General features: G+C 52.0%; 1 protein-coding gene across 1 annotated transcript in view; it reads right to left on the minus strand.

Moving 5' to 3' along the window:
* Positions 1-25,603, minus strand: part of CAMK1 (calcium/calmodulin dependent protein kinase I) — a 456,222-nt gene that overhangs the window by 59,793 nt on the left and 370,826 nt on the right. The window contains exon 4 of the mRNA XM_085624276.1: positions 1,572-1,646. Coding sequence (XP_085480402.1) covers positions 1,572-1,646 — 75 coding nt within the window. The remainder of the gene's footprint in view (positions 1-1,571; positions 1,647-25,603) is intronic.

Raw genomic sequence — 25,603 nt, forward strand, 5'->3', positions numbered from 1 at the left:
TAGCAAAGCAAATGGCTTTAACTTAATCAAAGGCAAGACCTAATGCATTTTCAATGCTTGTTCTTACTCTAATAATTTCTACATGCAATAATTATTATAAAATTTACTTTGAGTTTCAGGAGAAACAAAAGGGGACATTGAATGTATGTTTTCTGCACCGACAAGTGTTCTGATTGTAAGGCATGCATCTTGATGAAAGTCTAAAGACCAAGTGTGGGTGCTGGCCTGGGCAGGGTGTTATGGGTGGGAGCCCATGCAATGAAAGGCCCCTCTAACAGCTACTCGAGTATTAAAATACAGCAATAATCGTGGTTCTTGGGACCCTCAGTGTTCATTGGGGCCCTCGGGGTTCCGGGCCCTGCCCCTGCTGCCCTTTGATAGTCACGCCCACAGATGGAATGCTGTGCTCGCGCTTTTTGCGTTACAGGATAGAAAACAGCTTAACAAAAATCTTTCTTTAGTTTGTGTTTCCAACTTGAAAGAAAGCATCAACAGTATTTACTTCTCATCTACGCATTTTTCAAACAATTGCAACTGACTTTAATTTCTGCTATTAATTTTAGAGGGAAAAAAACAACTTCAGTGGATTTACAATGTAATATATCTCAAACAAAGAAACTATTTGGAAAAATGTTTAACGACCATAAGATTCTAATAAAAACCACAGTGTAAGCCCTGCAGGCCAGATGCACACAACAGTATACAAGCGTATGAAGGTACGTTCGCCATTACAAACACCCTAAAAGATGAACCGCTTGGAGCCAGGGACCCTCGGGATCGGCTTAAAGTCGGGGTGCCTTCGTTTACTCCCTTATTACATCAGCGGCGGCACCTCCCAGCAGCATCTTCCCAAGTGTGTAGAACAATAGGAAACAGAGCAAACACAAGGAGATGATGGGCGGAGCGCTGAAACTTCAGACCCTCACCCAAGTCACAGATCTGGGTTGAATCCATCATCATTCTTTAGCTCACTTCGCCATCTCAGTTCAGACACAGACATATGCAAATCAGACTTGACCCTGTGCCTCATGGGAACAGTCCAGACCGAACTGCCAAGCCATGTCTTCCCTGCAATTGTCGCCCTAAGTGGGAAGGGTATGCCCAGATGTGAGTCCCGGGCTCACTACACCACTGGATTCAAGCTAGCCTGGCTGATGTGGGGCGATGCCCCGAAACCGGTCCAGGATGCTTGTTTCCGGTCCAGGGAGGACCTGGCTTGGCAGTTCGGGCTGGACTGTTCCCATAAGGAACAGGGTCAAGACTGATTTGCATATGGCTGGGTCCAAACTTGGGTGATGTGGAGAGCAAAAGAACGATTGTGACTGGGGGTGAATGTTTGCATTGTCCTACATTCCGTCCATCAACTGTTTCTTTTGCAAATGTGACCAATAGGAAACAGGCCAGTGCGGGCCCTTGAGAAAGTCACCCTGCTTCCTAAGACAGGGAAGCGTGAGTAAGGGAGGCTTCTGGGCGCTTCTCCAAAGATGGGCGCAGAGGCGCTAGAGGGCTGCGCATTAACTCCCCCCCCCCCCCCGGAGCGCTATATAAGGAACAGAGACATTTCCACTTACAGCTGCATGATGAGGTACAGGTGGCTCCGGCTCTCGTAAATGTCCTCCAGGGACACGATGTTCGTGTGTTTGATCCTGGAATAGAAGGAGACAGAAAGGAGAGGAGTCAAAACAAGGAAGGTTTGGCCTGCAGCAGAGCGGCTCTGCGCCCCCAAAAATGCGCGTGTGTCCTTTTACAGCTAGAGCGCGTTAGTTGTGTATTTTACCACATCTGTGATTTGAGTCCCTGTGCTGCTTGTTTGCATCTGAGACAAATATATCCCTTCAAGATTTTCAGGAGTGCAAAGCTGCCCTCTAGTGGCTGACGCTGGAACCGAGGGAAAGAAGCATCACAAAACCGAAGCAAGGCCGCGCATGCGCACCGTACACATCTTTGACGGAATATTGAGAATATGGGCCGGTTGGGAGGAATGCCCCGCCCTACACCCTCCCTCGCATGGAAAGAAAGTTTATGTCACACGGTACCAACCCATTTTAGCTCGCAATTTTTCACGCACTTTAAAGGAAGGGACAGGACACTACACCTTTATTCAGAGCCGGTCTAGATCACACTCTCGGTTCATCTGTCTGCTCACTCATGTACAATGCAAATTAATAATTCAGTGACATCTTTTTGGGATTATTGTTTTTTTTCACAAATAGTTTATTAAGCAATTTTATTTCAATCAATACATACAGTGTTCATCGTTATGCGTATAGCACCTCTCCAGTACCGAAGGGGTTACTGGGATTCTATCCTGATGTTGCAGCTAAGAGATTTCACGTGAGTCTGTGATCTGAACAGTTCGGTGGGGTCTCTCTCCCAAGCTGTGTGTTAGGTCACATGTAGCGGCTCTCACATGTTCACTATGGCTCCGCCCTCTTTGCAGCACTGCCATGTCTGTTTTAACACTATTCCCATGTGCAGGCAGCCCCCAGAGGCGTGCTTCCAGCCCTCCCAGTTACATGACTGGCCTACATAATTATTTTTGTGACAGGGGGCGGGGGAGGGTTACATAAGGAAATGTAAAAAGCAAAGCAAACAGTGGAGGGTCAGCCTCATTAAATAATGTAAGCTGTACTTTTTACACATTTCTTCTCACATTTTTACCCCATAAGAGTGGGCGACTTACTCAAGGAAGCAAAGTTCAGTCATTGCTGGAACTCTGGGGTGGCCTTAATTCGCCCCGCAATCACGTTCCATCTCTCCCTTTTGTTTACATTTGGAAGTCATTAAAAGTGCAATCATCTGTTATCCAAGTGCATTATTATACAAGTAAGCGGAGTTATGTTATGCGCAACTCCGCGAAGTGATAAAAAAATCTGGTCATGCCTGTTCGCGTTGATTTTCCGCACCGGGTGTTTGTCCTGTGCTAGAAAATCAACACAAATGGCACCATGCGTAGCGCAAGAGGGTTCTGCTTCTTTTCTGCCGCTCGAGTATTGTATTGTATTGTAATTGCATTTATATAGCGCTTACTACCCCTGACGAGGCATCGAAGCGCTTTTTTGGCAAGTAGTACGCTACTCCGGAACCCATAAAAGATTAGTGGTGAATTAGAATAGTGAAATATGAAAGTAATTTGAGTGGTGGATGTTAGTCAGTTATTTGGATTAATAAGGATAGCGGAGGGATAGAAGAGAGAAAAAGATTTGCATTTATATAGCATTTGTTGACCCCTGATGGGGTGTGAGTAGATTTTCTACTCGAGCGGCAACTTTCTCAACGCGAACAGGTTCCTTCAATTGCTCGGGCTCACCAACTCAACATTGGGGAGCCCGAGAGGGGAAAAAAACTCTGCTACGCTAGGCGTAGCAGAGTTTTTCACAACTCTGCATGCTCCGCGGAGCGCTGAAAATTCTCTAAACGAAGTGGAGTTCACCGCCCGGGCTTACTTACAAGTCACTCCGACTCCAATTTATAGAGGTAGATATGTAACTTATGCACACGTACGTTTCACACGATTTACAAATGTGGAAGTAAAAGCACATGATTATTGTGTATCTGTGCATAATATTTTCACCCATGTGTAAATTATGTACACTTAGCTTTCCCTACTTCACACCTGTGAATGTTCATCAATGTGACGCTGCAATGATCGATGTGCCTACCTACGGGCAAGAAATGCAAATATGCCCCACCTTTTCCAGCCCATGTCAACTGCACCCGAAACACCTACAAGTGTGTGAACTCTTCTCCATCTTTGTCCCCCAGCAGCTGGCCTGACTGTCTTGGACCGGTACCCCCCCCAAGCTGGAGATCAAGAGCCTGGGAGTATGGCTGGAGCAGGACCTATCGTTTAAAACCCATGCCAAAAAGACTGCTGGCGTGTGCTTCGGCCTGCTCCGCTCAGCCCAGAAGATTCTGCCTTTGCTCCCAGTAGCCACTCGTAGGCTTCTCATCCAGGGACTTATCATCTCGCGACTGGATTTTAGCAATGCGCTTTTCCTGGGTGCTCCCGAGGCTACCTTGAATAAACTACAGCAAGTGCAGAACGCGGCTGCTAGGCTCCTGACGGGTCTCCCTAGGCGTCAATCTGCCCGCCCGGCGTTGAGGGCATTGCACTGGCTCCCGGTGAGGGACAGGGTGAAATTTAAGTCACTCTGCATCGCCTACAAAGTTTTGCATGGGGTAGGTCCACCTATTTTGGAGGAATTGGTCCAGCCCTACAAGGCCTCTCGTTCTCTCCGCTCTGATCATCAACATCTCCTTCAGGTTGGCAGGGTGAAAAAGGCAAGAACCGGTGGCAGAAGATTTTCAATAAATGTGGCCTCTCTGTGGAATTCATTGCCCCTACAACTGCGCTCGGAAGCTAGTCTCCTTCGGTTCCGTAAACTTTTAAAAACTTTTTTGTTTTTGTGTAATCCCCTCATCCTTGCAGTAGCGGTATGTGCCGGCAAGCGCTGGGATGCCTATTGGTAACCAGGCGCTATATAAAACTCAGAATAATAATAATAATAATATACCCAGAGTTCCATGGAATTTTACTGGAAAATTATTTTAAATATCGTCCTACAAAAATATTGTATCCAGAATATAGGCTATAATAACATGATTGTAATTGTGCGTGGGTAAATGTGTATTTACCGTTCTTATCTCCACATTTCCGTATCTTGATGCTCACGATATTCTAACTTGGAGCAACAGTATGGTAGTGCTTTCCGACTGCCCCCAGAGAAAGCCACGGGACGAGTAATACGAAGCGTGGGCACAGTGGGAGACGGAGACTCGGCGTGGGGAAACCTAACGGCTTTCAGCGCGGAGACGGAGTTTCTTCACGTACCCTGCAGTTTCCCTCAGCAGTCCGTGGTCACTCTGGTAACTGGGCACCGCATGGGCATTTTCCCAACCGTGGTGAGGCTTGTGGTGCTTATCAGTCTTGGTATGGGGATCCACCCGACCCTGCTGTAAGATTCACGTGGGTTGCTGTACAGTGGGAGTATTCGGATTGGACTGCATGGAATGCCTGCGGTCTGTCTTCGCTTAAACAGCGTATGCTGAACGGTGGAACTTTTATTTTTTGTCTACCGTGGAACTTTCAATGTTTATTTAACCTGTGCAATAAACCCACACCGCTATAATATTTGGTAACACTTATGTTTTCTATTTGCCGTATCTTTGGACATCTGGCACAGAGAGCCACACTGTGGCATTATGGGATAGGTAGTCTCATGTTAGTCCTTTCAGTAGATACGGCACTGTTCATACGCAAGTTTGGTGTTAAGCGTTATTGGGAAAACTCATGTCATTGCACTTTGACGAAGTTGGCGTTCTTTCTTCATTTAAGTGTTTTCTGCATTACGTAATTTTGACTGCATGTAGTAGTCATTGTGTAAGACAAAAGCACGTGATCATATCGCTCGGCAGACATGAATCAAGCAGAATTCGGTTTATTAAACTTGACATTTCAGGTCGATAGTATGAGCCATATGTACTTAACCCTCAGTGTATTCATTTAAATTAATGAGAGGTGGTTGACGCCATGTGATATTTACTAGTAATGGATGAATTGTATTAATATCTGCTTTTTGATTTTATTTTTTTCATTTATTTTCAAGATGTACACAATTGCACACCCTGCAAGTTATTCCTGTTTATTTGTACAGTTATTCAAATGTGTAATCTGATTTTAAAGTATCTGCAGCTCGTGCAGTATTTTTACCATTTCTTTGCACTAAGCACTATGGGGTAGATTTATGTTTGACTTGCGCCTCATTTACGCCGCCGTTGCGTCACTTTTGTGACGCAGCAGCGGCGCAAATCCTGCGCCATGGTGCGGGGTATTTACAACGTGACGCATCTGGGAGATGCGTCACGTTGTAAAGCCCTGCGCCACATGTAGGCGTTCCAGGGCAGGTGGGGGCGTTCCGGCGCAGGAACGCCTCCTAAAAGTGACTGAGTGAAATCTACAAGATTTCACTCAGTCACTTTTGAGCCCATGCTGTGTCAAAACCCTGCGCCTGCTTGAAGCAGGCGTAAGGATTGACGCAGCATTGTGCAGATAGGGCTGCCCACAGCATTGCTGGAGCTGCGTCGCGCTTGCGACGCAACTCCAGCAATGGGCCACTTTTATGGCACAGATGCGTGACGCATCTGTGCCGTTTTTGCCCCATGGTGCGCTGCATTATAAATGAGGCGCATCCATGGTGGCGGAGCTGGGGCGCAAAATAACTGGCGCATCCCTGCTGATATTCAGGGATGCGTCAGTTATTATAAATATGCCCCTATATATGCGGGAAGAAAATGGCGCCCATCAGATTGATAAAGGCTTTTGATCAGCCGAAAACGTTCTCTCTTTCACCTGCTTGGTCACGAGGGACCCTTTTCATTAAAAGAAGCCGTAATCTTACAAGCTTCGTGTACGTCAGCTGCGGTCCGTGCAGGTGACAGCGGTGAGGTGGTGGGGCCGTATTAGGGGGGATTTTGAGGGACGATGCCAAGGGAAAGTACATTATTTATTTATTTTCCCCCTTACCCTGCCCCACTGCCCCGCCGCTGTTACCTGCATGGACAGCAGCTGGTGTACGTGCCTTTTTTCCTGCTGGAGCAAAGGGTTTTTGTGATATTCTTACATACAACCGTTTCCACAAAGCCAATGTCCACAGGAAAGTCATAAGAAGGACCTTTTTTTTTAACGGAAAAGAACAATATTCAAAAGAATACAAACTCCATGACTCAAACATGCATACTCCATGCAGTGCACAAAGTGTGGCCACGAGGGGTCACTACATCTTATTTTTTCTCCCTGTTCTCTTTTCCAAAGAATAAATAAGAGTTGTTGGCAGTGTTCCGGCGCGGACCTTTGTTTAGAAGTGCTTTCCCCTCACAAAAAGGACATTCTACATGTCCTCTCCTTTGTTCTGCTTTGCTTCCGAGGCCTGCCGTCGCTTTTAAACAGCGCGTCTCAGGGTATGAGTTTGAGTCCTTGTGAGTGATTGTTTATGGAATAACAGAGTGCTGTGGTGACATACTTTCTGACACACATACAGATGCAAATGACACTGAGGCCTTTTAAAACTAGCTTGGTAAGTGTGCCTCAGGCCACAAGTGGGACACACAGCACCCAGCCAGAAGATCAGAGACGGAGCGTACCGACCGCCAAGTAACCACCAGGCAGATTTTATGCCACTGTGACATACCCTGTGGTGATCAGAGAAGGCCTGTGGTCTTGTGTCACACATGCTCATCCCTACTGGCCTTCCAGAGGTTGACAGAGACTAGGTTTGAAACATATATGGCCTCCACCCTGGTCTGGTGCCGCACTAAGGCTAGTGTGGATAGCGGCCTTAAGGAGCCACAAGAAAAGGCCAGAAGGGGGCAGCAGATTACATCAAATGACCCCAGAAATGGCCTATTTGCAAAACAACAGCTATGCTGCAAAGGGAAAGGAAGCAAACTGCAGAATCTAATTTTCTGGAAAGCCTTACTCCAGAATAGTTTTACTTGTAACTGGCGAGGGTGTTTGCGAAACGTCTTGCACCCTGGCTTCTTTGGCACTCCCAGCGCTTCCGTCACATGTCAGGGGTCTGACACTGCGATAATGTCTTCAAGTCAGTTCTAACCTTGCATGAACAAGGCCTTTCGGGTTCAAGCAACGCAAACACCAACAAGCCCCTTTACTTGCGGTCGGTAAATAAACCCCTCCCCATGCCACTCAACCACTGCTCCTTGGTTCACACATCTGGTGAGGCGCAAGTCGTTATATTTGTGGGATTTCAATTTTTAGAAGTTGCTGACGGGAGAAAATGGAGCAGAACATGTTTTGTAGGAGACACCTCGGACAAATTGACTTTTTGCTAATTTATCTTCCAGCAAAATAAGATAAACTATCGTTAGGAGTTTTTTCACCTATTTTTGTGGGGAAAATACCTTCTCAAATGATATTTTGCAAGAGAAATTTACAGAAAAACATTTTGTCAGATGTGTGGCTTAAAAAGCAATTGCAATTTTTATAATTTCCCGAAATTAAATAATAGTGACTTAAACTAAGCAGAGTTATAATTTTGCACACCCCTTCCACAGAAGCAATTCATCCATTGTATAATTTCCCCCATTCGGTATGACATGACGTAAGACTTCCTACAATGAGGAAGGTGAGCAGGGCTGCAGAGACTGAGCCCGCCCCGTTGACATCATTTCCTGAGAACTAATGTCTTGAGGGGGCGTGACTGAGCTGGCAGGATGGCTCAGTGACCTAAACGCTTGCCGTTGACATCTGCTGCGATATGAAGTTCACGAGTAGGCCCAGGTGGAAATCTCATGAGGTGCCTCCAGGCTCCTGTGGATTTTGCTACATTTTTGCAGTTTGCAGGTGCGCTCTGTTGTGTACTGTTTGCACTCATGAAACTGGTTTGAGCAGAAAATGTCTCGTGGGCTGCAAACCATGGCAGAGATGTTTTCTGCTGGATCCAGTCTCCTGTCAATCTCTCACGTATTTTTTGTACACAACATACCAGCCGAATACATTGTGCAAAGTACGTGCAATATCATGTAATATTCATAAAAGGTAGTATACAGAAGGAAAGTCGAGTCCCCATAGCGCCTATCGACACACAGTGGTCAGAGCGGGGGAGCTCTACTCAGGACAAAGGATAGCGCCTCTCGGCCCAGTGGTCACAGCAGGGAGCTCTTCTCTGGACACAGGTTAGCGCCTCTCGGCCCAGTGGTCACAGCAGGCAGCTCTTCTCTGGACACAGGTTAGCGCCTCTCGGTCCAGTGGTCACAGCAGGGAGCTCTTCTCTGGACACAGGTTAGCGCCTCTCGGCACAGTGGCCACAGCGGGGTACTCTTCTCTGGACACAGGTTAGCGCCTCTCGGCACAGTGGCCACAGCCGGGGGCTCGGCTCTTCTCTGGACACAGGTTAGCGCCTCTCAGCACAGTGGCCACAGCGGGAGGCTCGGCTCTTCTCTGGACACAGGTTAGCGCCTCTCAGCACAGTGGCCACAGCGGGGGGCTCGGCTCTTCTCTGGACACAGGTTAGCGCCTCTCGGACCAGTGGCCACAGCGGGGGGGGGGGGGGCTCTTCTCTGGACACAGGTTAGCACCTCTCGGCACAGTGGCCACAGCGTGGGACTCTTCTCTAGACACAGGTTAGCGCCTCTCGGCACAGTGGCCACAGCGGGGGACTCTTCTCTAGACACAGGTTAGTGCCTCTCGGCACAGTGGCCACAGCGGGGGACTCTTCTCTGGACACAGGTTAGCGCCTCTCGGCACAGTGGCCACAGCGGGGGGCTCGGCTCTTCTCTGGACACAGGTTAGCGCCTCTCAGCACAGTGGCCACAGCGGGAGGCTCGGCTCTTCTCTGGACACAGGTTAGCACCTCCCAGCCCAGTGGCCACAGCGGGGGGCTCTTCTCTGGACACAGGTTAGCGCCTCTTGGCCCAGTGGCCACAGCAGGGAGCTCTTCTTTGGACACAGGTTAGCGCCTCTCGGCACAGTGGCCACAGCGGGGGACTCTTCTCTGGACACAGGTTAGCGCCTCTCAGCCCAGTGGTCACAGCAGGGAGCTCTTCTCTGGACACAGGTTAGCGCCTCTCGGCACAGTGGCCACAGCAGGGAGCTCTTCTCTGGACACAGGTTAGCGCCTCTCGGCACAGTGGTCACAGCAGGGAGCTCTTCTCTGGACACAGGTTAGCGCCTCTTGGCATAGTGGCCACAGCGGGGGACTTTTCTCTGGACACAGGTTAGCGCCTCTCAGCCCAGTGGCCACAGCGGGGGACTCTTCTCTGGACACAGGTTAGCGCCTCTCGGCACAGTGGCCACAGCGGGGGACTCTTCTCTGGACACAGGTTAGCGCCTTTCGGCACAGTGGCCACAGCGGGGGACTCTTCTCTGGACACAGGTTAGCGCCTTTCGGCACAATGGTCACAGCAGGGAGCTCTTCTCTGGACACAGGTTAGCGCCTCTTGGCACAGTGGCCACAGCGGGGGACTCTTCTCTGGACACAGGTTAGCGCCTCTTGGCACAGTGGCCACAGCGGGGGACTCTTCTCTGGACACAGGTTAGCGCCTTTCGGCACAGTGGCCACAGCGGGGGACTCTTCTCTGGACACAGGTTAGCGCCTTTCGGCACAGTGGTCACAGCAGGGAGCTCTTCTCTGGACACAGGTTAGCGCCTCTTGGCACAGTGGCCACAGCGGGGGACTCTTCTCTGGACACAGGTTAGTGCCTTTCGGCACAGTGGTCACAGCGGGGGACTCTTCTCTGGACACAGGTTAGCGCCTTTCGGCACAGTGGCCACAGCGGGGGACACTTCTCTGGACACAGGTTAGCGCCTTTCGGCACAGTGGTCACAGCAGGGAGCTCTTCTCTGGACACAGGTTAGCGCCTTTCGGCACAGTGGCCACAGCGGGGGACTCTTCTCTGGACACAGGTTAGCGCCTTTCGGCACAGTGGCCACAGCGGGGGACTCTTCTCTGGACACAGGTTAGCGCCTCTCGGCACAGTGGCCACAGCGGGGGACTCTTCTCTGGACACAGGTTAGCACCTCTCAGCCCAGTGGTCACAGCAGGGACTCTTCTCTGGACACAGGTTAGCGCCTCTCAGCCCAGTGGCCACAGCAGGGGGCTCTACTCAGGACAAGGGATAGCGCCTATCGGCCCAGTGGTCACAGCAGGGAGCTCTTCTCTGGACACAGGTTAGCGCCTCTTGGCACAGTGCCCACAGCGGGGGACTCTTCTCTGGAAACAGGTTAGCGCCTCTTGGCACAGTGGCCACAGCGGGGTTCTCTTCTCTGGACACAGGTTAGCGCCTCTCGGCACAGTGGCCACAGCGGGGTACTCTTCTCTGGACACAGGTTAGCGCCTCTCAGCACAGTGGTCAGAGCTGGGGAGCTCTACTCAGGACAAAGGATAGCGCCTCTCGGCCCAGTGGTCACAGCAGGGAGCTCTTCTCTGGACATAGGTTAGCGCCTCTCAGCACAGTGGCCACAGTGGGGGACTCTTCTCTGGAATAGGGTCTCTGAGCCACGAGTGGGGTGGTAAGAAGCAGGCACTGGGGTAGCAGGCACTGCCTCGGAATGGCCAGGGTGCTTCCCTGGGGCTCCCAGCTGCACCAGGCCCTCCCTGGACAGCTTCCACCTGACCTGGGCTGACAGAAGGACCCCAGTGCCAGGAACCTCGCGAGTACTTGCAAAGCATCAACACATTTTTTTTCATTTCTTTATTGGCATTTAGATATAAACAACAGTAGAACAAATTCCCAAAGATAGGACGGGGGGAGGAGGGGATAGAGGGCAGCGGGGGAGAGGGAGGTGGGGAGGAGGAGAAGAGAAGAAAGAAGGGAGAAGAAGAGACAACTTAAAGTTTAGTTGTCACCACCCTGTAGTGTCGGTGCCACCCAGCCCGCACCATACATTGTATCTCACACACACGCACGCACCCAGAGGGCGGGCTCGCCCGAAGGCTTAAATAAATGAGTGCAAGACCGCTCATGGTCTTTGGCTCGCACATAACCCACAGTGTGTGTGTCATCCTGTTTAGGCTGTGTAGCCACGTCAGAGGCCTAGCCTCAGTGCAGCGAGTGGGACGCCACATTGGCGACGAGGCGGGTCCCACCCACACCTCTGCCGTGCCTCACCTGGTCCGGCTGCTGTCCCTGCCGTCGAGGTGCGCTGTGCGGCCTCCGCTGTCATCTCGGCCGCTCTGCCGTGCATGAGACATGGAGACACGGGTGCGTGCCACACCGGCAGGTGCCCACCCCTCTCTGAGGAACAGCCAGCAGTGAGTGGTGTTGAGCGGGTGCCCACCCCGCTATGAAGACGGCGTCCGATCATTGTGTGCTGCCCAGCGGGTGCCCACCCCGCACTGGGAGTTGTAGCTGAGTCCGTCAGCTGTTGGAGCCACGGAGCCAACAGAAGTGGCCGAGCGGTACTGCCAGAGGCGCTGCGTGATGCAGGTGAGGCGCGCGTATGCCCGCTCCGGCTGAAGGCCTTGCTCCCACGACCACGTGGTCAAGCCGGCTGCCCTGGGAGACAGTGCTCGTTTGCTCCCTTGCGCTCCACGCGCTACACAGTGGTGCAGGGGCAGTCAGGACACCCTGCAAAGTTCAGTCCCAAGAGCCAAGGAAGGTAACAAGCATTGCCTGCTGCAAGTGTCATCAGGGCCCAGCTTGTGCAGCTCTCACCCCCCTCGCCAACCGGCAGCAATCACTGGCAAGCACATCTAGCCATCTACCTGCTCCTGCTTACCACTGGCTAAAAGTGATCTGCACTGCCTGCATTGGCCCAATGCTGCGGACTGGTCCCTCACCACCAGCAACAAGCACTAGTCAGTGCAACCAGTCACCAGTCCAGACCCCTGCACAGCCATCCGCCACGGTTGGAGGGGGAGTATTGGATAATTCGCCTGGCAAATCACTCACGGGGTGGTGGCTCAGCGAGTGCACCTGCGACCAGTCATAAGTGTGCCCAATGTGAATGGAGCTAGTGCTCCTGTGGCGCAACAGCCGGCCCTGCAGCAGGTGCCCCTACACGCACCACCGCAACCCGGTCATATCACGACAGCCCCCCTACCCCCACTGAGCGAACTTGCAGATCCGACAATGGCGGCAGCACAATGAAAATCCTGGATTGGCCGTTTAGATCACTACTTCGTGGGTATGAGGGAGACAGACGGGAAGGTGAAGAGGTCGCTCCTCATGTGCTATGGAGGGGGAGAATTGTACAATTTATTTGAGACGCTGCCCAACACAGGGGCGGATGACAACAACGATGAGGCGGTGGCGGTGTTAAACAGGCATTTTGACCCACAAATAAACCCTGATTTTGATTGTTTCAAACTCCGACAAGCCAGACAAGGGGAAGCCGAGACCATAGATGTGTTCTACGCCCGGCTGAGGAAGCTGACAAGCTCCTGCACGCTGCATGGCCAGAGGGAGGAGATCAGGGCGCAAGTTATACAAGGATGCCGTTCAGTGACACTGCACCGCCTGATACTGAGGCAACCAGGCATCACCTTAGATGAAATCCTCCTGCTCGCCAGGTCACACGAACTGTCCAACGCTCGTGCGGACGAGATGGAGGCGGCTCTCAATCGGCCCACTACGCAGTCAGGGACCTCCCGACCTCCAGTGATAAAAGAAGAAAGAGTGGATGCGCTTCAGAGATGACCGGCGACATCTAGAGGATCCGGAAGGCCGCCATAGAAGAGCGTATTTGGTAACTGCGGCTTGGATCACCCGCCGGCAGGCAGGTGCTTCGCAAGAGAGAAGATCTGCTCCCCATGCAGGAAGCTCAACCATTTCGCAAAGGTATGTTGAGGAGGGAGAGCGAAGACAAACATGGCAGGGCAGCGTGGACCGTCAACGGCAGTGAGGCAACTGATGCTGGAAGACCAGTTGGATCAAGTGGATACCACCCCGCCAGGGTTTGGTCTAGGTGCGGATGATGATGACGTCTTCATAGGGTCGTTCGTCAGTCAAGAAGGTCCGATGCGCCGACCTCCACCCATGTGCACCATCACAGTGGCAAGCTCCTCCGTAAATGTACTCATAGACACTGGGGCGTCAGTAAACATGATGGGACATGGATCAATACGAGCAGTTGTCACCGTGACCCCCGCTCAAGCCCTCCAAGGCAAGAATATACACCTATGGCGGGACAGAGCCACTACCCCTACGAGGAGTCATGGAGGTTGAAGTCACCAGTGAAGGGCGCCACCTGTACACACGGTTTCACATTACCGAAGGAAAGTGAGGAACGCTCCTTAGTTGCCACACAGCGGAAGACCTGGAGCTGGTATTTTTCGCTAACCAGGTGCATGAACTGCACGCCAGAGACATCCTCAGACACTTTCCCATGTTATTCGAAGAATTGGGGTGTTTGAAAGGAAAGCTGCTACACATTGATCCAACGGTCAAGCCTACGGCCCTGAGGCACAGGAGGGTGCTGTTCCACCTAGGCCCTCAAGTGGAGGAAGAGCTGCAGAAGCTGGAGCAGTTGGGCGTAATTGAGAAGGTGTCAGTGCCCACCCCATGGGTGTCACCTTTGGTCGTTGCCCCCAAGCCGAACCAGCCAGGAGCCATTCGACTCTGCGTCGACATGCGGCTTCCGAATAAAGGCGTGAAGCGGGAACGACATCTCACGCCCACCATGGACGAAAAAGTGGCCGACCTCAACAGGGCCAAGTGGTTTACATAACTCGACCTCAACACAGGCTACCACCAGCTTGAGCTCCATCCTGATAGCAGAAACATCACAACTTTCTCCACCCATGTGGGGCTGCGCCGCTACAAGCGTCTGAGCTTCAGGGTGTCCTCCACAGCGGAGGTGTTTCAGAACGCAATAAGGGAGACTCTCGCGGGGCTGCAAGGCATTATCAATTTGAGTGATGACATCCTCGTGTTCTCGAAGACACTAGAAGAACACCATGTACACCTCAGGGACACCCTTCGACGGCTGGCGGAGTGTGGACTCATCCTTCACCGAGCGAAGTGGTCATTCTACCGAGAGTCGGTGGAGTTCTGCGGTTACATCTTTTCTAGAGATGGCCTATGGTTCGATCCGAAGAAGGCAGTGGCCATCCATGCTGCCCCGAGTCCTACGTCGCCCACAGAAGTCCATAGTTTACTCGGCATGGCCACGTATTGTGGCCGGTTCATCCCCACTCTAGCATCACTGTCCGAACCTCTTCGCAACCTCACAAAGTCAGGCCAACCATGGGTGTGGACCGCAAAAGAAGACATGGTGTTCCATGCTGTGAAGGAGGCCCTCATCGATGACAAAGTCATGGCGTACATTTGACCCAACAGACGCACGGAGGTGGTGGTGAATGCTAGCCCTGTGGGGCTAGGTGCGGTTCTCATGCAGGAGACGGAAGCGAAGGAGTGGGTCCCAACTGCCTATGCAAGCAGAGCGTTAACAGCAACAGAGATGAGATATGCCCAGATAGAGCGTGAAGCCCCGGCTATCAAATGGGCGTGCCAACATTTTCATCTCTATCTCTATGGACAAAAATTTCAAGTGGTCACGGACCATAAGCCTCTCATTCCGCTCTTTGCAGGCACGTCCAATTTGGCTCCCCCAAGGATCGAGAGATGGACGGTTCAATTGCAAGCCTACCGTTTTGACGTAATCTTCCGACCTGGGGTCAACAACCCTGCTGACTTCCTGTCTCGCCACCCCGGCACGTCTGCTCCACCAGGACACGTGGCCGATGAAGCCAACATGGAAGGATTTGTTCGAATGATCTCTCAAGAGGCCTGCCCTGACGCTCTCACGCGCGAGGACATTGGTAGGGCCACTGAGTCTGATAAATGTCTGACTAAGGTCAAAGCAAAGTTGGTGGACTGGAGTTGCCATCATTTTCTTGACGGAGTCAGTGCCTTCACAGAGGGGGAGAGACTGTTCCGTCAGCAGTTTGGAGAGCCCGGAGCGAGCTCAGCGAAGATCTTCATGGGATTGTCCTACGCGGCACCACCCTGGGGATCCCCAGGAGTCTTCAAGAGAGAGTGGTCTGTCTGGCGCATCAGGGCCACCAAGGGATAGCTAAAACCAAAGCCCATCTCAGAAGTAAGGTGTGGTTCCCTGGCATGGACACCATGGTCGAGGAAGCAATCCGCACATGTCACTCGTGCAACATCACTGGAAGCGACCCTGCACCACACCCGGTCATTACTTAAGCGCCATGCCCGGAACCATGGACACAAGATAGTGTTGATTTTGTGTCGTTCCCTGACGGGCGGAGCACCCTGGTCCTCATTGACTCTCACTCAAAATACCCTGTGGTGGAAATAGTGTCCTCGATGGCTTTTCCTTAGGTCAGGGCAGCACTTGACCGCATCTTTGCAATGATGGGACTTCCGGAAGAAATCAAGTCAGATAATGGGCCACCCTTCCAAGGGAGAGAGTTCCAGGAGTACCTGTGATCCTGCGCCATTCGACATCGCAAGATCACGCCACAATGGCCACAGGCAAATGGAGAAGTAGAACGCTTCATGCGAACCTTGAACAGGGCCCTTAGTATTAGCGTCGAAAAGGGCGGCGATGTCGAGCACTGCCTTCAGCAGTTTCTAAGTGCATACAGTCAAACACCGCACTGTACAACTCCATGTACCTCGGCGCACCTGCTGTTCAGGAAAGTGCCTCGCGACAGCATTCCTGCTGACCCATCTTGGAATTCACCCGAGCTGGATCAGGATGCTACACAAGCCAGAAGAAGAAATAACAATGACAAGGCAAGCCAAGCGTGCTGGGCACAAACGATGGACATTCAAGTAGGAGTCATTGTGAAAGACCGATACCTGGGATGGAAGTATCGCACTCTTTATGAGCCGGAGGTGTGGGAGGTCGTCAACGTGCCGGGAACCATGGTGTCTGCTATGCACAGGTCTCTAGTGGTCACCCAAAATGTGTCCTGGTTTAAGAAGGTGGGTGCCAGCCTAACAACAACAAGTAAAGAGATAGGAGTGGAAGAAGGGGGAGAAGAAATGATACCGCCGAGCACTCCACAAAGTAGTCAGACAACGGCGACACAACGTCCAGATGGAGGATCACCGGCTGGTGAAGAGCAGGCAAACTCGAGTGCAAGCCCCCAGTCACCAGAAGGGGGCGCTGGGACGACAGGGGTAGAAAACATCTCCCGGAGCCAGAGGTATGGTCTTCGGCCAAATCCTGCCCCCAGCCAAAGACTTTGCATGCCAGGTGTACCAAATCTGAAAATGCAATATTAAAATATCTTAGTATCTAAAAGATTGGAGGGATGTAGTGTCGGTAGTACCTGGCCCGCACCATACATTGTATCACACACGCAGCCGGAGGGCGGGCTCGCCCGAAGGCCTAAATAAATGAGCGCAAGACTGCTCGTGGTCTTTGGCTCGCACATATCCCACAGTGTGTGTGTCATCCTGTTTAGGCTGCGTAGCCACGTCAGAGGCCTAGCCTCAGCGCAGCGAGCGTCCAGCCAGCCCTGGACGCCACACACCCCACGGCCTCTAGTGTCACAGCTGAGGCGAGGCCCACCTCACCGTGAGAGCACCCCCCCCCCCAGTCGGACAAAGCGTCCACGTGCGTCATTGTGAATCGCATCCTCTTGTGTGTAGGACGGGAGAGGGGTCACAGCCCCGCCGTTGGAACTTGTAGTAGTAAGTGACAGCTGTAGAACCGGTGGTGTACACTGCACATACAAACACCGACACCTGAGCAGGATTGTACACTTAGCTGAAAGGTCTTAGGTTAGTTCCCAGAAGGCAGTCATGGCGCTATGTTTCACTGACTTGCACAGCTCCAGAGGCGCCTCTGGGTGGTCCTTGGTCATGGAATGGCCAACAGTGATGAAGGCTCTGCCGATGAGGTGCCAGGCGCCGGGGCGAGATTGGTGCTCTTTGGAGCCTGGACCCAGAGGCGGCACAGAAGTGCTTATTTCCACGGACTGGTATTGAGGCACAATACAGATGCCAAGCCCAACTCATTTCACTACAGATTGGTTGCGTATTTTGTGGTCACACTAATAATCCGATTTTACTACACAATAGTTCCAAGAGTCGAGGCCAAGTCTGAGTTGCTTGTGTGTCTGGTGTCACTCAGTGACCAACATCTTAACAACTGTGACATATGCTTATGAGAAATATTTAAGGAACAGAAACACACCCAAGAAGGGACAACACCTTTTCTCCACTTTATCTTTTCAATCCATCATGTAAATCGCAGAAGACGCATTGCGCCTTATTCCTAATTTTAATAAACCCCCTTCAAGACTCCTCGGAGGGCATGGCCCCAGACATTCAAAGTAAGGTATCCCTTTCTGAAACCCCACAGTATAAAATAGACTGTTTACACTGGCCTCCTTCTGCCACAGACCGTCGTGCCAGCCTTTGAGAACTTTCATCTCAGAAACTCACATGCCAGCCTTTATGCTCTTGCATTTCAAAGACCCCCATGCCAGCCTCTGTCCCTATACCCTAGGGAGTCTCATGCCAGCCTTTGTGGTCCTACATTCCAGGGAGCCCCATGCCAGCCCATGAGCCCTTACATCATCGAGAGCCCCATGCCAGCCCCTGAGCACTTCCCACATGCCAGCCTTTGTGCTCTTACAATTCTGAGAGCCCAATGCCAGCCCATCAGCCCTTACATCATCGAGAGCCCCATGCCAGCCCCTGAGCACTTCCATCTCACAGACCCACATGCCAACCTTTGTGCTCTTACAATTCTGAGAGCCCAATGCCAGCCCATGAGCCCTCACGTCCTCGAAAGCCCTATGTCAGCCTCTGTCCTTATATCCAGTCCCATGACAGCCTTTGATCACATTTCTGATCTTTGACATATAAGACGGTGCACTCCTTGGCCCCACAGGGCACCATGCCAGCCTTTGAGCTGTCACATCTGTACCGAGAGAGGTAGGGTCAGAAAAGACAGGTGGCTCAGTACTTATGCAACGTGTGCCAAGGCTGTTTATAGCTGGTGTGACCGCTCCCCCCTGCACCCACCTACACCCTGCACAGTATCGAGCTGTGTGACAGGACACCAGTGACAAGGGCAGGGGTGTCCCTTACAGAATGGTACCCACAGGGCACAGTACCAGTTGACAGCTTCAATGCCACCCTGCCTCCTCGGTGTGAATGAGCGTTAAAGATTCTATGAATGAGAGATAATAGTCTCTTTCTATGTGCATCGAAACCCCGCCGCACTGTGTGAGCCGGCTCCTTAATTACAGTTCTCATCGCAAATGGTGGGTAAAACCATCTCTGAGAAATCTAACTTTAGAGTCGTCAGGGGGGTGTTCGAGATGTCTTTATTCACATATGACTCTCTGGTGGCGACTCGCGAGCTGCCTCGGTGTGCCTGAAATCTAGGTCATGGCCGTTAAGGGTGAGCCATATCTTAATTTTAGATCCCCTGCCAGGTTAACCCCTCCGAGGCATCCGAGCAACAGCGGCAACAAGTCCTGCAACAGCAACGAGGTGATGGATGGAAGGCTTGAATTATTCCCAGCCACTCACAATCACTCAGGCCTGCATTCCAGGCCGTCGTTTCTCACCCGCCATGCCACTCTAGAGAAAGGCCCACCTTCCACAAATCAGTGCCGACTCTGCTCCGCATGGAAAGACTGTCCGAGACAAGGCCCAGGGCTGGACTGGGAATGCAAACTGGCCCTGGCAATTAAGTCTGACCAGCTGCGGCAACACGGGGGGTGGGGACGAACACTGCTGCTGCTGGAAGTACAGGGGGCCAATATTGCAGCACTCTTGCAAAACTGGCCGGTACCAAAAATGGACCCCGCCAGTCCAAAACCAGCCCTTACCCTTCCGGACCACCGGGAAAACGTCCAGGGCCCGCTACGGCCAGTCCGGACCTAACAAGGCCCCTCCAGAGGGGACCACAAGAACCCCCAGACTGGCTTCGCCCTACATAGGGCTCATCAGTAGGGTGTAGTTTGAGTCCCTAGGCAAAGTGAGCACGAGGGCCTGACCGTCGCACTAGCACATGGGCACAACTGTCACACTTAGGTATCCTCTGCAACAGTACCACGACTGGTTCTAAACTAAAGTGGCAGCTGTGCCAAGCAACGATGGTCTGGGATGCGGCCCGAGTAATCACCAGTGGCTGACATTGATTCAAGAATTCCATCCATCACTTTTGTGTACCTCAATGCGATGCCCTAAATGTGACGAGTATGCCCAAACGTGGGACCTGCGCTCACTATGCCACTGGAACCAAGCTACACCCAACTGACGCACCCCAACCAGGGCAAAAACAGTCTTGGGTTGCCTGTGTTCTGGTTTAAGGTAGACCTGTCCAGGCAGTTTGGGCAGGGCTGTTCCCATTGGAGCACAGTCAAAACTAATTTGCATATGGGTAGGTCCAAGCTAATGTGGCCTGGTGTCCAGAGTAATCGGTGGCTGAGATTAATTCAAGCATTCCACCCATCCCTTTTTTACATACTATAGTGTGACGCCCTAAGCGTGACAGGTATGCCCAGACATGGATCCGGTGCTCACTGGAACCTAACCAGGGCGAAACCATGGGAGGATTGTGTTCCAGTTCAAGAAGGACCTGGCCTTTCAGTTCGAGCTGGACTGTTCCTATTGGAGCGGAGTCAGGACAGATATGCATATGACTGAGTCCAAACTGAGGCGGCATAATCGCGTGACTGCCAGGGGCTGAGATCAATCCAAGGATTCCACCCAGCCCTTTTTATGCTTTAACATGTCCTGCAATGCATGAACATGTGAGGCCTGAATCTATATGTTTAGGGGATTTTTTTTAGTTAAACTCAGTAATGCAAACACACACAGATGCAGGTCAATGCTTTAAAAGGGAAAGAGGAAGTGACGGCTCTTGCTGTACTGAGCCGGGGCCAGAGGTGGGGCGAGATGACGAAGGCATTTCTGACAACTGTAAATATTCCATACCCTCCTCCATGTCTAAATAGATACATTTAGTAGTCTGTGTCAAGTTCCTCACAGGTAACACCAATCAATACTCGGACAGTCCTGGCACCCCCTCCCATCTGACAGAAGTTTGTTAAAGTTCTGCTCATCTGAGGTCCCCCCCCTCACCTTCTGAGGCAAGCAAGGCCTGTTTTCGTACAGTCCTTTGCATTCATGGGGACAGGCCACATGGATTGTCACGTGCACGGCATGGGTAAGCACTACACATTGTTCTCCCCGCCCCCTGTGCTATGTGTTGCTCTCCTTCGTGCCCCTCTCCCCTCGTGTTGCCCCCCCACCACCGTGTTGTTCTCTCCTTCATTTGTTTCTCCCTCTCACCCTCCATGTTGCACTCACCCTCATATGCTGCTTTACCCCCCCCTTGCCCTAGCCGCTCCTCCGTTGCTCACCCCATCTCTCCTTTTTTTTTTTTTTTTTTTGTGCCAGACAGCAGTTTGCTCCAGCACCATCTGCCTCAAACAGGGCACTTTTGCACTACTTCAATTATATTTTTCTAAAATGTATCAACCTATCTTGGACAGGAAAAAAATAGGACGCCCGCCTCATTTTATAGGCTCGTGCATGAGTCCTCATGCATGGTTCGCCTACAAAATGACACGATCTCCAGCCGTGTCATCATGCCTTTATTTTTACCTACTTTGAAACAATGAATGGCCGAGCCAGTCCTGCTTAAAATGTAACCTGTGTCTGGATGTATACAGCATTTAATCAGTGGATCTCAGGCCATCTGAAGGAAGGCATCGCTTAATTCCCTTTGTATTATATTCCGTTTTTTGGGGCTGTTAACTGCAGCAGTGCTGAGAAGTGCCGGTACTCTCCCTTCCAAATTAAAGAAATGCAGGTACTCAGTACCGGTCAGCACCTGTCCATTTAAAGCACTGGATCCAGTAGCGGCTGCCCCTAGGGGGCGCCAGGGCGTCGACTCACTGCCTCCCTCTGTCATTACTGTTTGGCATGTTACAGGTATTACATAAAAACAGACAATTTCACGGATCTTTTGTTTGCCTGTAAAAGCTGAAATATTACCTTACCAGCGGAGGAGGACTACTCCACTAGCTGTATTACGCATGTGTCAGGTGGGAGCTCCTCCAGCCCGGTCTTACACATGCACAATACATACCTGTCATGCTGCACTATTGTCACGCAGTACCGTATGTCAAATAATGGAGCTTCAGGGTTTGTAAATCATACGCCCTCTTGCCCCATCAAAAGCTGGAATAGAGAAGACATGTCTACCATGGCACCTTCAACTCTAGACCAGCTTCTCATTGGGTGGAAGCTTGTGGTTTTGCCTCTAGTATGCTAAAGACGGACGGGGAGTCAGACATCATGGGTGTGCCCCGGGTAAGTATGCGTAGTGTCTTTGTCTGGGTGCTGGGGAGAGCAGGTGTATGTCTGTGTGACTGTCTTTGTGTGCTTGGCTGACACTATGTGTGCGTATGTCTGCTTGTATGCCTGAGCTTGTGTTTAAGTGTATGTGTGTGTGCGTGCGATCTGAAAGCCTGGCCAGGAGGTTGGCCAGGCCTGAGGCTGAGTGCCGGATACTACTTTTGGGCTTCTCGGAGCCCACCATTTCCATAATTCACCAGCTGCCACTGGCTGGCTCTGGCCTATTCCCACATTTATAGAAGTTTATGTATACATTATTGTGGAACACAATGTTATAACAAGTGTTCCACGCCCGACGATGAATTGTCTTTATTTGGTTGTTACTGTTATCCGCTCGTCAGTACTATTTCAGTTCTCGTCTACAAGACAGCACATGCTGTCTGGTTACAAAAGACCTTATGAGGCCTTTTCAGAAAGTTACATTGGGCTCACAGCTCGCCAACCGCGTGCACTTAGTCGACTTTCTTCTTTCCATCATTTGCTTGCTTCTTTTCATGGGTTTCTTGTCCATGTCATGTTTGCCTCTTCCCTGGCCCATTCCCTTGCTTGGCTGACATGCATTCTCTCACTACTCACTTTTAGGTCCCACCTGCCTGTTCGTTGGAAAAGATCTAATATAGGCTTATCAATAATTTACAGTGGGCTTAGAGCCCGCCCACTGCTCACCATTGGTTGGCTCCATTGTCACTCTCAGGCATAGAGCCCGCCCACTGCTTACCATTGGTTGGCTTTATTGTCACTCTCATTTGCTTGCTTGTTATTTACTGGCCTTTCTTTTCCATGTTTTTCCATCCTGAGTTCGTCCTTACCCTGGAGCACGGCTTCCTTTAGCTTGGCTGACTTGTATCATTCGACTTCTCACTTTTTTTTTTTTGCTTAACCAATTGATTAGTGCTTGTGTTTTCCAGCTCTCTCCTTGATGTGCTTAACCCCTCCACCCCAAATATCTCCCACGCCCCATGCTGCTGACTCCCTCGTGTTGCGTACTATTTTGTGTGCTTCTCATCCCACCAAACTCTCCCCTTCCACATGCTGTGTCTTGCTTTCTCGCTAGTAAGCTTCTCCTCTGTCCCCGAGTTGCTCTCTTGTGTGTGCTAATTTCTTCAGTGGCTGCAAACAAGGACAAAGAGTGGTGAGTCGGTGGAGGAGGTGTGAGGGGCCACAGGAGGAGTGCAGGTGGGAACTCATGGTGGAAGGGGTTAATAATAAAAATAAAATATAAAAAACGTACTTGGTGCTGCCGGCCGCTTCGCACTCCTCTGGATCCAGTTCCTGGTCCCAGCATTCCCTGGGACGGCATCACGGACCCATCCAATCCCTGTGCTGCTCTCAAGCATGAGAGCAGCGTGGGGATTGGACTGAGCAGGCTGGACTGTCACCAGGTAGGTCGACCCCTCAGCCGCCACACGGTCCTCCTGTGCCGCTGTCCCGCTGCCGCTACCTGCTTTGATCTGACCGCCTCTCCAGCTCCGAGGTCGGACTTGCATTGCCTGTGCTCTTTATTTTGTGTCTCCTAATTCTGATTCCTTCTCTTGTTGCCACTGATTGTTTTCCATTTACTGTCGCTTACTGGTGCCCTTTGTGCCCTCTTCCCCCCTGCCCCCTTTTTTTGTTCTGTATCACCCACCCGCTCCCCTCCCTCGCGCTTTCCCGCCGCTGCGTCCCTTGGGGCCCCGCCCCCTGGTGTCCCATTGGCAGCCCCACTCCCGCCTCCCAGCTGCTCCTCCCTCCCACAGCCCCTCATATGGAGGCCGTGCAGTGGCCGCACCAAAGGCAAGCCCGTCTGGCCCGTCCGCTCCTGGACCGCGCCCAGCGCCAGAACCCCTGGCCCCCGCTGAAGCCAGGAAACCCGACTGAGATACAACACCGCCGCCCTCAAAGCACTCAACACCGGACGACCATCTGCCTGCTACTGAGCCACCCCGAAGTACACCCACGGACCCTTCTCCTGCCTAGGCTGCAAATTCACCTGCATCCGAAACTGCACCCCACCATCCGGACCAGGCAACAACATCCACCTCAAGTGCATCTTGCTCAACACCCGCTCCGTCCACAAGCATGCAGTCGAACTCTGGGACCTCCTCGACACAACAGCGCCAGACGTTGCCTTCCTCACGGAAACCTGGATGAACGCCTCCTCAGCCCCCGACATCGCCATAGCCATCCCGGACGGCTACAAGATAATTCGAAAGGACCGCGTAAACCAAACCGGAGGTGGAATCGCCATCATCCGGAGGAGGAATCACCATCATCCACAGGAGCACCATCAGCGTCTTGACCAACTCTGAAGATACCCTCACCACCGCCGAACACCTACACTTCCAGATCCGCACCGACCCCAAGACCACCCTCAGAGGAAACCTCATCTACAGACCACCAGGCCCACGCACACAATTCAGTGAAGCCATCGCCGACCTCATCAGCCCGCATGCCCTCGCCTCACCAGACTACATCCTCCTAGGGGACCTAAACTTCCACCTGGAAAACAACAGCGACAACAACACCACCACCCTGCTAGACAACCTCGCCAACCTCGGACTCAAGCAACTGGTGAACACCCCAACCCACTACGCCGGCCACACGCTCGACCCCATCTTCTCTGCCAGCGGCCACGTTACCTTCAGCCACTCCACCGGACTTCACTGGACCGACCACAGCTGCATCCATTTTACCTTCAAGAAGACCACATCCCACCACCACCCGCAACAGATCCCCCACAGATGCTAGAGCAAAGTCACCACTGACCAGCTAATCACATCACTGAGCCAGAACCCACCTATCAACACCACGGACACCAACGACGCAGCCCACAACCTCACACAGTGGATCATCAACTGCGCCGACACCCTTGCACCACTGAAGAACCCTCCAGGCAAGCCCGGCAACAGATAAGCCACATGGTTCACCGACGACCTCAAAGAATCGAAGCAATCGTGCCAAACCCTAGAGAAAACCTGGCGCCACGAACAGACAACAGAAAACCTGACAGCCCTCAAGAACGCCACTCGCAAACACCACCAGCAGATCCGCACCACCAAAAAGACATCGTTCAAAGAGCGGCTGGACAACAACGTACACAACAGCAAGGAACTCTTCAGCATCGTAAAAGAGCTCTCCAACCCCAGCGCCAACAGCAACGACATCACACCGTCACATGACCTTTGCAACTCCCTCGCCACGTTCTTTCACCGCAAGATCGCCGGCATACACAACAGCTTTGGCGCTCAGACCCGCCCCCAGCCACAGAACCAACGCCCCCTAAAACCACCCTTAGCGGCTGGACTCCCATCAGCACTGAAGACACCACCCACGTCATGAACACCATCTCCTTCCGACCCATGCCCTCACCACATCTTCAACAAAGCCGACACCATCATCGCACCCCACCTCCGGAACGTCATAAACAACTCCCTCACGTCCGCCACCTTCCCAGAGAGCTGGAAGCACGCTGAGATCAACGCCATACTGAAGAAACCCACGGCAGACCCGAAAGACCTCAAAAACTTCCGCCCCATCTCCCTTCTTCCCTTCCCCGCTAAAGTCATTGAGCAGACCGTCAATAAACAGCTGACCACATTCCTCGAGGCAAATGGCTCCCTCAACCCATCCCAGTCCGGATTTCGAGACAACCACAGCACCGAGACCACCCTCATCGCAGCCACAGATGACATCAGGACCCTGCTTGACAACGGAGAAACAACCGCTCTCATCCTCCTTGACCTCTCAGCCGCCTTTGATACAGTCTGCCATCGCACCCTAACAACTCGCCTCCACAACG

This window comes from Triturus cristatus, chromosome 9 (assembly GCF_964204655.1).
Source record: "Triturus cristatus chromosome 9, aTriCri1.1, whole genome shotgun sequence".
In the NCBI taxonomy this organism is placed as follows: domain Eukaryota; kingdom Metazoa; phylum Chordata; class Amphibia; order Caudata; family Salamandridae; genus Triturus; species Triturus cristatus.